The 16073-nt window shown below is 41.7% G+C and overlaps 1 protein-coding gene and 1 pseudogene across 2 annotated transcripts in view; both read right to left on the reverse strand.

The window, feature by feature from the left end:
* Window positions 1-622: 622 nt before the first annotated feature.
* Window positions 623-2978, reverse strand: LOC311136275 (uncharacterized protein; the record flags this gene model as incomplete). Its single annotated transcript, XM_084170405.1, has 6 exons — window positions 623-771; window positions 1351-1456; window positions 2166-2258; window positions 2326-2409; window positions 2580-2723; window positions 2814-2978. The coding sequence occupies 6 exons, from the start codon at window positions 2976-2978 to the stop codon at window positions 623-625; spliced, it is 741 nt and encodes a 246-aa protein (XP_084026531.1).
* Window positions 2979-7822: 4844 nt separating this feature from the next.
* Window positions 7823-16073, reverse strand: part of LOC311136276 (NADPH--cytochrome P450 reductase-like) — a 25496-nt pseudogene continuing 17245 nt past the window's right edge. Inside the window, exons 10-15 of the transcript XR_014615425.1 lie at window positions 15802-15985; window positions 15497-15647; window positions 14995-15265; window positions 14571-14716; window positions 10082-10167; window positions 7823-9966 (exon numbers count right to left, since the gene is read on the reverse strand). The product of XR_014615425.1 is annotated as an NADPH--cytochrome P450 reductase-like (transcript). The remainder of the gene's footprint in view (window positions 9967-10081; window positions 10168-14570; window positions 14717-14994; window positions 15266-15496; window positions 15648-15801; window positions 15986-16073) is intronic.

Below are 16073 nucleotides of genomic sequence, written 5' to 3' on the forward strand. Positions count from 1 at the left end.
AAGTACATGGGGAACACAAATATATATAAAGAAAATACAAAGGACATTTGCGCTAGGTGGTACAATATCACATTACACAAGGACATTAATGGACAACTATTTATTGGTGCACTACTGCCACCTATCGTTGGATCCAGTCCAGGACAGCAGAATAAAAAACACCCACTGATAATATGTAACGTTTACATTTTACATTTACATTTAAGTCATTTAGCAGACGCTCTTATCCAGAGCGACTTACAAATTGGTGCATTCAACTTAGCCAGTGTAATGTCAGAACAATAATTGTTCCCGTGCTGTAAAAGGTTTAAGAACCATTGATGTAATTAAGAAAAATATCTGCCTGACACAAATAATTGCAATTTCTAAAGTTTTATTGGAAATACATGTTTCAAACAGCACAAGTCAAGTACAGATGGGTGTAGCTACATCAGATAAATGCTAATTTAGTTTAAATCTGATGCAGTCCTCCAGTCCCAGTTCATATGCACACTTTTGACATGCTTCAGACCAGATGCATGCTCCACTTCTGTGCACAATGTTCATGAACTTGCATACATCACAGTGTTTCAAGCTTATGCATTCTGCATCTCTCAGCTGTCTTTCATCTGAAGCCATATCCTCAGGGGTCTAAACAGGTGTAGGTTTCCGTCTCTGTGTGGGAGACCAGATATTGCAAGGAGGCCAGTAAGGGGCCCTCTTCTCTTCCCTTTGGCCAAAGGAGACCTAAGACCCCAATACCAGTGACACTGCCCTGCGGCCGGTGCTGTCCTTTGGATGAGACCGCGTAGACAGAGGTCTTATCTCTCTGTTGTTACTAAACATCTCATGGCACTTATGGCATGAGTAGGGGTGTTGACCCTGCTTCTCCTGGCTATATTTCCAAGCCTAAGCATGGGAAAGCGCTTCTACGCACTATGTAAATCCAACTCATTATCATACGCCACCTGGGTAGGATGTATGGGGACCAATATCGTATTTGTTTTGTAAGAATGGTGCATGTCGCAAAATATAAGAATGAGACAAATATATGTATTTTGCAAATTTTTTATAAATTTTTTATTTAACCTTTATTTAACCAGGTAAGCCAGTTGAGAACAAGTTCTCATTTACAACTGCGACCTGGCCAAGATAAAGCAAAGCAGTGCGATAAAAACAACAACACAGAGTTACATATGGGGTAAACAAAACATAAAGTCAAAAATACAACAGAAAATATATATACAGTGTGTGCGAATGTAGTAAATTATGGAGGTAAGGCAATAAATAGGCCATAGTGCAAAATAGTTACAATTTCGTATTAACACTGGAATGATAGATGTGCAAAAGATGATGTGCAAATAGAGATACTGGGGTGAAAATTAGCAAAATAATGTGTGTGTGTGTGGTAGTAGGAGTAATAGTTGGCCATTATTTCTTTGAACATCTCAGTTTGGGCAGCAGCCACTGAAGAAACCTGTCAATCAAAAACAACAGGAGAATAAATAGTATTATAAACTGGTTGATTCCAGCCCTGAATGCTGATTGGCTGACAGCCGTGGTATGTCAGACCGTATACCACAGGTATGACAAAACATTTATTTTTACTGCTCTAATTACATTGGTAACCAGTTTATCATAGCAATAAGGGAACTCGGGGGTATGTGGAATATGGCCAATTTACCACGGCTAAGGGCTGTATCCAGGTACTACGCTCTGCGTCGTGCTTAAGAACAGCCCTTAGACGTGGTAGGTTGGCCATATACAACACCCCCTCGTGCCTTATTGCTTAAGTTTGCATTAACACATCAGACAGCTGCTCTTTCTCTGCTACCTCATTCTATTTCTCTAATTCTCTAGTCTAGTATTCCCTGTTTATATTCCACTTCTCCCTCATTTATTTCCTCACCTCTTCCTCAGACTCTTCTTTTCCTCTTTCTTGTCCTCCTCCTTACTTTCTCCAACATTTTCTATCTGTTGCATCTTATTGGCCTTCTCTTGCTTCACTCGTTTTTTGGCCTTGCCCTTCTTTTTCTTATTGATCTTCCCTTCCTGAATATTTTGGACAAGGAGAAAAAGTAATGTAAGCTTATGGGTTTTCTCTTCTCTTGAGCTACTATATCTAGAGATATGCTATACTGTAGAAGGACATACGGACAAGATTCCCTTCTTGTATTTCCTCTCACCTGTGGGGCCACTCCTGCCATTTCCTGCGCCATTTCTTGGAGCAGCTTCCTGCCAGTCTCACTCAGGTTGGTGATGGGGGCCAGGCGAATAATCTGTACAGACAAAGGGTCAAACCATTGAGATGTGACACACACACAAACAAATGTAAGAGACGCCTACCAGTTGATGGTCCTTCAGTGGAACTTGTGGTTCCTTTGGAGGCTCTGGAAAGTCGTCAGTAGAGGCATCATTGCCATCATCACGCTGTGTGTCAGAGAGCTAGCTGGTCATAGTCCATTCTCCACATTCAGTGAAAGAGTTACTCAAATACATGGTGCAGAACTTATGGGCTCTATCAATGTAATTGTCTGCATAATTTCCAATCCGCCATATATATATATATTATTATATATTTTTTTGTATGCAGAACTTACCAGGAAGTCTGACTCATCGAAGGAGTGGAGAGACAGATCGTCGTCCTCTACCATATCCCTCACTTCAAGCTTTGTCACCTTTCCATCCTCCTCATCCTTAACTTTCAGCAGTGGTGTCCTCCTTCCATGATCCTCATCATCACACTGTGTATCAGAGTCAGCTAGTCAGAGACCATCCTCCTCAGAGTGATGTCACTCAACAAAGACATGGACGGTACGGTACAACTCTCTTACCTCAGATTCACAGTCAGTAAAGGAGTCGATGGAAAAGTCATCGGAGTTGGAGGACGAGATCACCTCATCATAATTTTTCTCTATCAGCCGAGTCACCCTTCCAGACTGAGGAGACAGCGAAAGGCATGTACTCATGGCAGCCATAGAATACACTGGCACCAACATGGTTTACAAGTAGTGAGTAATACATGGGTAACTGAAAATGCAAGTGTATTGAAATGCAATAAATGCAACTCCAATAACATTAGGGATGGAGATAAAGACCTTCCATAGTATAGGAATCTTTAAAATGTCGAATGGATGATTATCAATTCAACTAAGCCAACCAAAATGGCCATATGAATCAAAAGATTGATCTATCTGTTGTCTCTGTGGGAACAGCATAGATGTGTGACCTGGCTGAGAGGCTCTGGATTGATATTCCATCCATCCCCAGATGTCTGGTCCTGCCCACAGCTCACAATGATTGGCTGTTAACAGTAAAAAATGAATTAAACACTGCTTTGCTCATTTTGGCCATGGAAATAACTTGAATTATGTATCAATAAATATCAAAAGTACTGTTATGTGGTTGAATTTGAATGTGACTTACAGGCCTTTTGTGGATCTTAGTGGTCTGCACTGAAGTAGACTGTCAAGACAGCATTCAATGTGGTTAGATAGGGAGGGATATCTGCATTTGCTTTTATTGTGATAACTGCAGTTTGTACATGCAGCATGTATAACTAATGCGTATGTGTTATTGTTTTCAGGTCAGATATTACTTACAGGCTTTGGCCTTCTGCGCACCTTGCCGGTTGGCCACAACACAGAATCAGGGGTGTTCACCCTCACTGGATTCAACTGTCAACACAACACTCACTTTAAAATGTGATAATATAACAAAAACAGAACAAATAAATAAATATGTTATATTTACCACATAAGGGCGGCGCCTTAAAGCTCTTTTGATTCTCTCATCATTACGATCCATCTATCTATCTATCTATCTATCTATCTATCTATCTATCTATCTATCTATCTATCTATCTATCTATCTATCTATCTATCTATCTATCTATCTATCTATCTATCTATCTATCTATCTATCTATCTATATATATATATATATATATATATATATATATATATATATATAAGGCACCCTGTATATATTATACAGGTTGGGAAGGCTGTGCATCAAAAGGCCAAAGGTTACCTGCAGCAACCTGAGTGAAGAAAGCGATTGTACAGATGAAATCACATCTGAACACAGTTTATGTAGTGAATTAATGCTTGGCACGTCATAAAATGTAACCAAGCATAAACGTCACAAGCAAAAGGCTTGTTTGGATACGGTCTGTTTGTATTTTTTTGGTCATTTAGCAGACGCTCTTATCCAGAGCGACTTACAGGAGCAATTAGGGTTAAGTGCCTTGCTCAAGGGTACATCGACAGATTTTTCACCTAGTCGGCTCGGGGATTGGAACCAGCGACCTTTCGGATACTGGCACAACGCTCTTACCCACTAAGCTACCTTCCCACTGGTTGTAGCTAACTGAATAACGAAAGTGATGTGCATATATCCTACTGACTGAGAAATGGTTGTGTGGATGGTTGGTTCGACGTTTTACATAGGCCAACAGGAAATCATTAGGAATTAACCATTCCTTGCCAATATATATATATTTTTTTTATTTTTTTTGCACTTGGAGAAACAATCATTAAGGGACCACAATGGAAGTATTTGGTTTTATTGTGTTGTCCCTGACACGTTTTATTTTATTAAACGGTTTTAATTATTTTATTTAAGTGTCAAATCAAATATATCTATCTGGCTTTCTATCTAACTCAAATGGGCTGCTGAGGACACTTTGATCATCACATTTCAGGCACAAGTCAGCAGGTGGCAGTGTCTTTAAATGCAGCACTGCCTTAGTGCACTTCATGATCTGCAGATCAGTAATTTTGTGGTTGTGAATGTGATTTATCCAAATGCGGTAGTCCAGTACATTTGTTTTGGCTTAGCAAGCTAGCTACCCCCAGTTTTAGCTAAAATGTCCCCTGTAGCTCAGTTGGTAGAGCATGGCGCTTCCAACGCCAGGGTTGAGGGTTCGTTTCCCACGGGGGGCCAGTATGAAAATGTATGTACTAACTGTAAGTCGCTCTGGATAAGAGCGTCTGCTAAATGACTAAATTGTAAGAAGTGTTGTGCAATATTGGAGGACAGGTGTCGTAACTGACATTTTTGTATTGTGCTTGATTATCCACTAGTAGTTTGACAAATATGCACTGAGCATCAAAATTATCTCCCGAATAGTTTTGAAAGAATTTAGGGTGAGCTGTTGTAACTTCTCAAGGGATATGTTCTGTGTTGGATTGTGATGTTATGCCTTTCATTGACGCCTGGTATGTCTGCACCCTAACACAAGGCAATGGTGTTCCGGAACTGTTGATGTATTGAAAGTACTGTTGTGTAAACAAATTGGTTGTATTATCACCTCCCGCAATATAAGGGACATGTAAGCATTTCTTCCTTGAGTTCTTCCCTATGAAATCAGAGGTGGATCTCCCCTGCAGCTGCTCGTATTAAATATGTTTCTATTATATCGTCAAATAGCCTCTGCCTTAATCTTGGATCGAATTTTCCACAACAATGTGGTTCAGAGGTTCAAGAGTTCACGAGTGGCATTGTTTCTGTCATTATAGTATCCTTTGTTTTGTTTACTGTAACTACATATTTCGGTTTATCAGAGGATGCCTTCAGTCTTGGAACTACAGTTTTTGGCAATGGGCATGGTAAATTAGCAAGGAGGGGCTAGGTGAATCAAGAGTCATATGCTCGGTAGCTAGCTACTTTGAATGGGAGTGTTGTAACGTTATCTAGCTTGCTACAATTTGTAGCTAACGTTAAAGACGTAAAAGATGGTGCCAGTAGGCTACAGCGGCAAGCAAGAGCACAACACATCAATGCCACTGATGTCTGTCAACCCTATAATTTCCGTTTTAATCCTGTCCTATTCCAGTACACAAACTCATCACATATTCCTTCCGCTACAAGACAGTGACCCAGCTACTCCTAAGCATTGGGGTTCTGGTGCCCCTCTGTGGTGGTATTGAGAAGAGTGTGGGCACTGTTCGGGTCCTCATGTTTCAGCTGCTCTCTATCAGCACAGGGGTGTTGTACACCATCCTGGGGCTGGTACTGTTTGGTGCATCTTCCCAGAATCAAGTGGAGGGGTTAGTTCCTGTATCCCTCTCCCTTATGGGTATGGCCACAGTGCACTCCCGTATGGTTAAGGGCTTTCTTTTTGGAGTCAGTGTATCCATGTTAGCCCTGCCCTGACTGTTTCTGCTCATCGTAACACTTTTGGTCCCACAAACTGTCTTCCTCTGCAACGTCATCATTGCAGGGCAGGATCTGTATCCTTACTCCAACCTCATTGTGGTTGAAAATAACTGTGATACACTCTGCAGTGTGTCACAGCTTTAAGTGTGCGTAGTAGTGTAGTTAAGTTGTAATATTTGTGTGTGTTGTATATGCTTGAAATGTTTGTTGAGTCCTCATGCTGAACATTATGGGATGTTTGGTTAGGAAAATCTTGCATCACTGCGTCACACATTCTCTTTATCTTGCTCTGGTGAAACAGACGGAAAGGGCTGGCTCTCACTTCTAGACATGTCTGATGCTAGGGCATCAGTGCTGGACAAGAAGATGCCTTTCAGGCTGCTGAGGACCATTGGTGTCCTGTATGTCCCTGCATCAACAGAGGAGAGAAGGAAGACGGTCCACCCACCGTGAGTACTGAGAAAGCACTAAACGCATTATTTATCCTACAAGACAAGAGGTCATTAAATTAACATGATTTTTGGGTGCAAGCCAGAGAACATGATGTTCTACAGTATAATGAGGTGCAGTTTTAATAGAGGATCCTCAGCTGTAATTGAATACTGTACAATAGACACCTAGTGGTCCCCCATGATTCAATAGAGAATCACTGTTTAGTTAGATAAGCGCCCCTTAATCTCTCCACATTCTCATTGGTTGCAGAATCATTCCATCCCCAGGCTCCTACCCAGTCCACGCCCACGCTCCAGTTTCCTCCAATCTACAGGCTACCGAGACCACACCAAAGACATTTGAAGGCTGGGCCAACTCATACTATACACAGGGGAGCCCTGTTCAGCTCTCAGGTTATTATGGTCACAACCATGGATATGTCCTCAAGCATAGCTTTGGGCCAAGTCATGGACATAGTCACTAACACAGCTCCGGCCATGGACACAGTCATGGGCACACATATGCCTCTCAAACCACTAGTCACTGGGATCCAGTGGCTCAACATCTACATTCTCAACATTCCCACCTCAGTCCACTGTCTGTGTCTGTCAGTGCCCCCCAGAGTTTCACAGCAAACATGCCAGAGTCACTGCCAGGATCTGTGATGGTTCACCCAGGGGCACCTGTGTCTTCACTGACCGTTTGATGACATAGAAAACACATTGAATGACAGAGCTATCTCATATGTTATACGTTGAGATATAATATGCTTGGACATGGGGTTTGAGGCAGTACTTAAAGGTACACGGTTTCTTCACTGATGATTGTGGTTTCAAGAAACAAGCAGGCTCAAAATGTTCAAGGTCAAATCAATACAAGAAGGTTTTGATTGTCAGTTGATTGTAAGACCACTCCTTTTGGCTTGTACTTTGCGTTTTTCTACACATACTGTAGACAAATCTCTTGGCACTCTTGATATATCAGGCATTTTATATTACACTTTCACTGATTTATTCAGTTTTCCTTTACTTAACTACTTACAGCAATTAAATAGCATCCCCTCACCAGTAAATTAGATCCATTACATGCAGTTTGTTTGGCAATCAACATTATTGTAAATTGAGGAGCAGGGAGCAGTGGGTGAGGTTATCAAGAGTGTGGGCTATAAGGGCAGATTATGATGTAATCTTTAGAAAATGAGGCAGTTGTGCACAGTAAAGAGAAGCCATAAATGACAACCAAGACTAAATATAGCAAATCAATGATTATTATTTCTTTACAAATGCATGCTTTCAAGTTATACTGTTTATATACAAATAGCTATTTTGCATATACAACTGGATCAAGTGGTAAGAGTCATGTAACAGGTCATGATGGAACACGTTATTCGATATCAGTAATGCAAGAGAAAAAGTTAAAAGGCACACAATTCTTCAATGAAAACATGAACCCTGCCATATCACTACAATAGTTTAGGGGTTTCTCTATTAAAAGAAACACCAAAAGGACAGCTGAACATCACCCTTATATCATCCACTTCATTTCATACAGTTAATGTTCAACAGAACCTCAGAAAATTGAAGTAAATATTCTGTATTAGACCTTCAACCATCAGCATAGAAAGATAAAACCTACATAAAATGCTTACTGGGTGTACAAAACATTAGGAACGCCTGCTCTTTCCATGACATAGCTTTCACCTGGATTTACCTGGTCTGTCTATGATCCCTTGTTGATGTCACTTGTTAAATCCACTTCAATTAGTGTAGATGAAGGGCAGGAGACACATTAAAGGAGGATTTTTAAGTCTTGCTACAATTGAGACATGGATTGTGTGTGTGTGCCATTCAGAAGGTAAATGGGGAAGACAAAAGATTGAAGTGCCTTTAAACGGGGTATGGTAGTAGGTTCCAGGTGCACCGGGTTGAGTGTGTCAAGAACTGCAACGCTGCTGTGTTTTTCACGCTCAACAGTTTCCCGTGTATCAAGAATGGTCCACCACCCAAAGGACATCCAGACAACTTGACAACTGTGGGAAGCATTGGAGTCAACATGGGCCAGCATCCCTGTGGAATGCTTTCGACACCTTGTAGAGTCCATGCCCCGACGAATTGAGGCTGTTCTGAAGGCAAAAGGGGGCGGGTGGAACTCAATATTAGGAAGGTGTTCCTAATGTTTTGTACACTCAGTACTGTACTGTACACATCCCAGAATTAGTGATTATCAGAACACACATAAATGACAGTTAATAGACGTATTCATGTTGTACTGCAAGTGCACATACAACCAACACATATTGCATTGCCTAAATGCCGTGGTAGTGTCCATCTAAATGTGACTAGTTGGCACTAAGCCTTACAGTCAGAGAGCATGAGAAAAGAACACCTGGACATTTTTACAGTTTACCACCATTGAATCTAAGACCTATTCTTTAATGAACCGATGAAGAACATGGCTCAATGACTAAATAGTTACTGGAATTTAAATGTACAAATTTAACAGTACATGGTACAATATGAATGTGCTACAAGTATGCATATTTTACTCTAATCTTGCTCTGCTCTCTGTATTTACACAACCTTCCTAGGGCATCTGAATAGCCGGCCATGTTGAATTTGTAAATACATTCACAGACGGCAAATATAGAATGCTTTCAATGCCTTAGACGTCAAATTAGTTAATATACAAGAAAAAACGCCTTGTGGGGATCTTCACAGCATGATAAACGTCCTGACGCAATATTTCATATCATAATCACCTCTGTTTTCGCCTAGTTTTACTTACAAAAACATTGTGCAACATTTAATGTATATTATCTTCAACTTTTCTAATCTGATGGGCAAAAATGAAGGTCTGCCTGCACTCTTAATGTTATAAAAAAATAGTTATATTTTCTTCCATAACCTTAAAGGAGAATGTGGACCAAATCTACATGAAAGGCCTGGGGGTTAGGGGTCAAGTTAGAGTATGAGCCCATTCCCAAACAATCCTAAATTATCAGCACTACCTCTCAGTACGAGTCTCCACAAAAGGCTCAGTAAGATTACAAACCAAACCAATAATAAAGGACAACAAACATTCAGACATATATCTTTCCATCTAAAGATTATGTGCTGACGCGTTACCTCCAAAAACTGTTCAAAAGGTGTTTACCGTTCCCACTCACCCTCCTCCACCCCTTACCCAAATGAAATAGGTTAACATCTAGGGGGATGTGAGGGCGTGCTGGTAAGTAAGCTTCATCTTCTTTAGCTCCACACGTCCTGAGAGTAGCGGCCCTTGGTCATCAGCTTCTTGATGTAGGCCACAGCCTGTGTGTGTGTGAGGACTCCCACCTCCTCAGCGATGTCATAGAAGGTGTTCTGCACGTCCCGCGCCATGTTCCGAGCATCCCTAGGGAAGGACAAGTGGCAGCCATATTTACAGAGGGCACACGATTATGGATTTTCCCTTTCAGAAAACCCTCTAAAAGCATGTACATATGCAGGTGGTCTGAAATGGCTCTTACCCACAAATGTAGATGTGAGCATTGTCAGTATGGATCAGCTTCCACAGATGTTCCTTGTTCTTCTTCAGGAGATGCTGCACGTACACCTGAGCATGGAGAATCAAACAATTAGCCTGACTGAACAATTCATTTAAATAATTTAAGTGATGCAAAATATGTTCTCTTGAAGTCTGCAGGTTCTCAAGGCAATACGAATTATAGGCACTGGCAGTATCAAATATTGGACCTTATCAGTCATAGATACACTCCCCATCATATTTGGACAGTGAAGCAAAAACTTTTAATTTGGCTCTATACTCAAGCATTTTGGATTTGAGATCAGATGTTTCATACGAGGCGACAATACAGAATGTCACCTTTATTTGAGGGTATTTTCATAGATATCTGTTTTACCATTTAGAAATGAAAGCACTTTATGTATCTAGTCCCCCCATTTCAAGGTGTCATAAGTATTTGGAGAAATTCACTTACAGTGGGGAAAAAAAGTATTTAGTCAGCCACCAATTGTGCAAGTTCTCCCACTTAAAAAGATGAGAGAGGCCTGTAATTTTCATCATAGGTACACGTCAACTATGACAGACAAAATGAGGAAAAAAAATCCAGAAAATCACATTGTAGGATTTTTAATGAATTTATTTGCAAATTATGGTGGAAAATAAGTATTTGGTCAATAACAAAAGTTTCTCAATACTTTGTTATATACCCTTTGTTGGCAATGACACAGGTCAAACGTTTTCTGTAAGTCTTCACAAGGTTTTCACACACTGTTGCTGGTATTTTGGCCCATTCCTCCATGCAGATCTCCTCTAGAGAAGTGATGTTTTGGGGCTGTTGCTGGGCAACACGGACTTTCAACTCCCTCCAAAGATATTCTATGGGGTTGAGATCTGGAGACTGGCTAGGCCACTCCAGGACCTTAATGTGCTTCATACGAAGCCACTCCTTCGTTGCCCGGGCTGTGTGTTTGGGATCATTGTCATGCTGAAAGACCCAGCCACGTTTCATCTTCAATGCCCTTGCTGATGGAAGGAGGTTTTCACTCAAAATCTCACGATACATGGCCCCATTCATTCTTTCCTTTACACGGATCAGTCGTCTTGGTCCCTTTGCAGAAAAACAGCCCCAAAGCATGATGTTTCCACCCCCATGCTTCACAGTAGGTATGGTGTTCTTTGGATGCAACTCAGCATTCTTTGTCCTCCAAACACGACGAGTTGAGTTTTTACCAAAAAGTTATATTTTGGTTTCATATGACCATATGACATTCTCCCAATCCTCTTCTGGATCATCCAAATGCACTCTAGCAAACTTCAGACGGGCCTGGACATGTACTGGCTTAAGCAGGGGGACACGTCTGGCACTGCAGGATTTGAGTCCCTGGCGGCGTAGTGTGTTACTGATGGTAGGCTTTGTTACTTTGGTCCCAGCTCTCTGCAGGTCTTTCACTAGGTCCCCCCGTGTGGTTCTGGGATTTTTGCTCACCGTTCTTGTGATCATTTTGACCCCACGGGGTGAGATCTTGCGTGAAGCCCCAGATCGAGGGAGAATATCAGTGGTCTTGTATGTCTTCCATTTCCTAATAATTGCTCCCACAGTTGATTTCTTCAAACCAAGCTGCTTACCTATTGCAGATTCAGTCTTCCCAGCCTGGTGCAGGTCTACAATTTTATTTCTGGTGTCCTTTGACAGCTCTTTGGTCTTGGCCATAGTGGAGTTTGGAGTGTGACTGTTTGAGGTTGTGGACAGGTGTATTTTATACTGATAACAAGTTCAAACAGGTGCCATTAATACAGGTAACGAGTGGAGGACAGAGGAGCCTCTTAAAGAAGAAGTTACAGGTCTGTGAGAGCCAGAAATCTTGCTTGTTTGTAGGTGACCAAATACTTATTTTCCACCATAATTTGCAAATAAATTCATAAAAAATCCTACAATGTGATTTTCTGGAGAAAAAAATTGGCGTGTACCTATGTTGGCGTGTACCTATGATGAAAATTACAGGCCTCTCTCATCTTTTTAAGTGGGAGAACTTGCACAATTGGTGGCTGACTAAATACTTTTTTCCCCCACTGTATGTATATTAAAGTAGTCAAAAGTTTAGTATTCGGCCCCATATTCCTAGCATGCAATGACTACATCAAGCTTGTGACTCTACAAACGTGTTGGATGCATTTGCAGTTTGTTTTGGTTGTGTTTCAGATTATGTTGTGCCCAAAATCAAATAATGGTAAATAATGTAGTGTAATTTTGGAGTCATTTTTATTGTAAATAAGAATAGAATATGTTTCTGAACACTTCTACATTAATGCATACTGAACAAAAATATAAACGCAACATGCAACAATTTCAAAGATTTGACTGAGTTACAGTTCATTTAAGGAAATCAGTCAATTTAAATAAATTAATTAGGCCCTAATCTATGGATTTCACATGACTAGGCAGGGGTGCAGCCATTGGCATAGGCCCACCCACTTGGCAGCCAGGCCCAGCCAATCAGAGTTTTCCCCCACAAAAGGGCTTTATTATAGACAGAAATACTCCTCAGCACTCCCCTCCACCCCCCCAAGACGATCCTGCAGGCGAAGAAGCCGGATGTGGAGGTCCTGGGCTGGCGTGGTTACACGTGGTCTGCGGTTGTGAGGACGGTTTGACATAATGCGAAATTCTCTAAAATGACATTGGAGGCACCTTATGGTAGAGAAATGAACATTACATTCTCTGGCAACAGCTCTGGTGGACATTCGTGCAGTCAGCATGCCAATTGCACGCTCCCTCAAAACTTGAGACATCTTTGGCATTGTGTCGTGTGAAAACTGCACATTTTAAAGTGGCCTTCTATTGTACACCTGTGTAATGATCATGCTGTTTAATCAGCTTCTTGATATGCCACACCTGTCAGGTGGATGGATTATCTTGGCGAAGGAGAAATGTTCACTAACAGGGATGTAAACAAATTTGTGCACAAATTTTGAGAGAAATATGTTTTTTGTGCGTATGGAAAATGTCTGGGATTTTTTATTTGAGCTCATGAAGCATGGGACCAACACTTTACATGTTGCGTTTATATTTTTGTTCAGTGCAGATGATACCATGATTACAGATAATCATTAATGAATTGTGAATAATGATGAGTGAGAAAGTTAGAGGCACAAAGGTTAGCATTTTTTTTGGGGGGGGTATGATATTTATTCCTCTAACTTTCTCACTCATCATTATTCACAATTCATTCTTGATTATCCATAATCATGGTAGCATCCACATGAACATAGAAGTGTTCAGAAACATATAATTTTCTTAAATTTACAATAAAAGTGACTCCAAAATGACAATACATTAATTATCATTCATTTCTATTGGGTAGAACATAATCTGAAACACAACCAAAACAACCTGCAAATGCATCCAACAAGTTTGTAGAGTCACAAGCTTGATGTAGTCATTGTATGCTAGGAATATGGGGCCGAATACTAAACTTTTGACTACTTTAATATACATAAGTGAATTTCTCCAAATACTTATGACACCTTGAAATGGGGGGACTAGATACATAAAGTGCTTTCATTTCTAAACGGTAAAACAGATATGAATAAAAAATACCCTCAAATAAAAGGTGACATTCTGTACTGTCGCCTCATATGAAACATTTTATCTCAAATCCCAAATGCTTCAGTATAGAGCCAAATTAAAAGTTTTAGCTTCACTGTCCAAATACATACATAGGGGAGTGTTAAAGCTTATTGAATCTTATCACAAATGTCACACCTCAAAACGACGGCCCAGTACATCACTGGGACCGTGCTCCCACCCATCCAGGACATATACTTGAAACGGTGCCTGAGGAAGGCCTGCAGCATCATCAAGGACACCACACACTCCAGGCACGAGCTGTTCACTCCCTTACCCAACGGTAAGGAAGTGAACAGCTCGGGCAGATGGTATTGGAGCATGAGGTCTGATACCAACAGGCTCAGAGACAGTTTCTATCTACAAGCCATCAGACTGCTGAACCCTTGAACTGGACTGACCACCTGCACTGTCTCTACACACTTTAGCAAACATGCACTCACTCACACACACACACACACACACACACACACACACACACACACACACACATCACAACTGCTGCTAACAGACTCGTATTATGATTGCTAAATACTGCACAATTTAAAAACTTGCCTCCCAATCCCCCCTTTCCCCAGAACTTGTGTAAATATTGGATTATAAATTGTTTTCCTGTATTATATTTATGCTAAAATATGTTTTATATTCTACTGAGCCATTTACTTTATGTTCTATTCTTATTATTTGTTATTTCATATTGTTGTTGCATTGTCGAGAAGGAACCTACAAGTAAGCATTTCATTGGATGCTGTATACCATGTGTATCCTGTACATACGACTATTAAAACGTCAAACTTGGTAGTATAGCTAGATACGCTAACTCTAACATAGTGAGGAGCTGACAGAGAGGTTCGGTGTGATGTGTTACCTTCCCCTCCTGGTCTCTGGAGAAGGCCACGTTGAGCTGAGTCAGCACGCCTGCCTTCTCAAACTCCTCCAGTTCCTGCTGGTACAGGAAGTCCTCGTTTCTGTGGCGACAGCCAAAGTACAGTATCGTCTCGCCGACATCCTTCCCTGATAGCGAAACACAACACATACTGGATGTGAAGCTGTGTCACACTAACCCTCTTTTTCCTTTCCCTCCCTTATGCTAAAACATACAAACATACTTGTGGCAACAAACTCAGGTGAACCTAATTTATTGTAGAATATGGAGACTTGCTTGCTGTGAACTCCATCTATGCACTAGGCAAACACTGTTCTGTTTTAATGGCTGTTCTACAATACCACAAAATATCAGCTAAACCACAGTCTTAAATACCAGACGAGGACCAGGCCTTCTTGCTCCTTACCTTGCTCCTTCATCCAGCCTCTCTCCTGGAGGAAGCCCATGAAGGGGGCGATGCCTGTGCCGGGCCCGATCATTACCACCGGGTTGCTGGCCTTGAAGGGAAGCCGGAACTGGGACTTGCGGACGTACATGGGCACAGTGGCCTTGTGGCCGTTGTCCGTCTCCACCACCTTGTTCTTCAGCCAGTTTGTGGCCACGCCCTTGAAGCTCCGCCCTGTGCTGGTCTGGAACTCCACCACCACTGCACAGATGCTCACCATGGTGGGATACACCTGACATCAAGACAATACACAGATATTAAGTAAACGCATAAAAAACTAAATAAAGAACAAAATAACTGAAAAAGTGGGAACTGAACTGGCAACCGGAGGTCTGCTGGTCTCTGATCCCAGGTACATATCCTTAAGCCTTAAAATGCTCTCCATCCAAGGGTGCTGCTGTACACATTTCTGTTTCTCACAAACCGGACAAAGTATTTGTACTATTATAATAGTGGGTCTCACCTTGCCAGAGGAGGCGATGGAGTAGTAGCGGGCCTGGAGGCGGGGCAGCAGCCTCACACAGGTGGTCTATGTGAGGGTGGAGGGACGGCATGTCCTCTAACACAGCCAGGATGTTCCTCTGAGCATCCAGCACCCAGCTCTGGTACAGACCCTGACAAAGAGACACAGACAGACTAAGACTTACTCTCCATTGATACAGATCATTACAGCTATTGACAGCATGCATTTCTGTGTGGTCAGTGGAGTGTCAGTCAGTCAGCTAGCGGTGAAGGGTCAGAGGATTGAGGTCCGTCAGGGGTGCCAACCTTGCCCTCGGGGAGGCGGAGGACATCTGGCGCAGGGTGTCCTGGTCCTTGGGGTCGGTGGCAGTACTGGGCCAGCTCGAACAGTACGTTGGTGCGAGGGGGGTTGGTGATGTCCAGGTAGTGGGTCAGAGCCGTGCGGTATGTGTCGGTCGGACATGGAACGGGTGCTTCTTATTGGACTCCTCTAAAAGACACAGAGGAAGAATCTTATCAGGCATCATTGTTTACTGTTCAAGTTCCATTTATTTAGAGGCCACGGTATAAATGTTTTT

Source organism: Coregonus lavaretus (assembly GCF_964263955.1).
Source record: "Coregonus lavaretus genome assembly, chromosome: 10".
Taxonomy (NCBI): Eukaryota; Metazoa; Chordata; class Actinopteri; order Salmoniformes; family Salmonidae; genus Coregonus; species Coregonus lavaretus.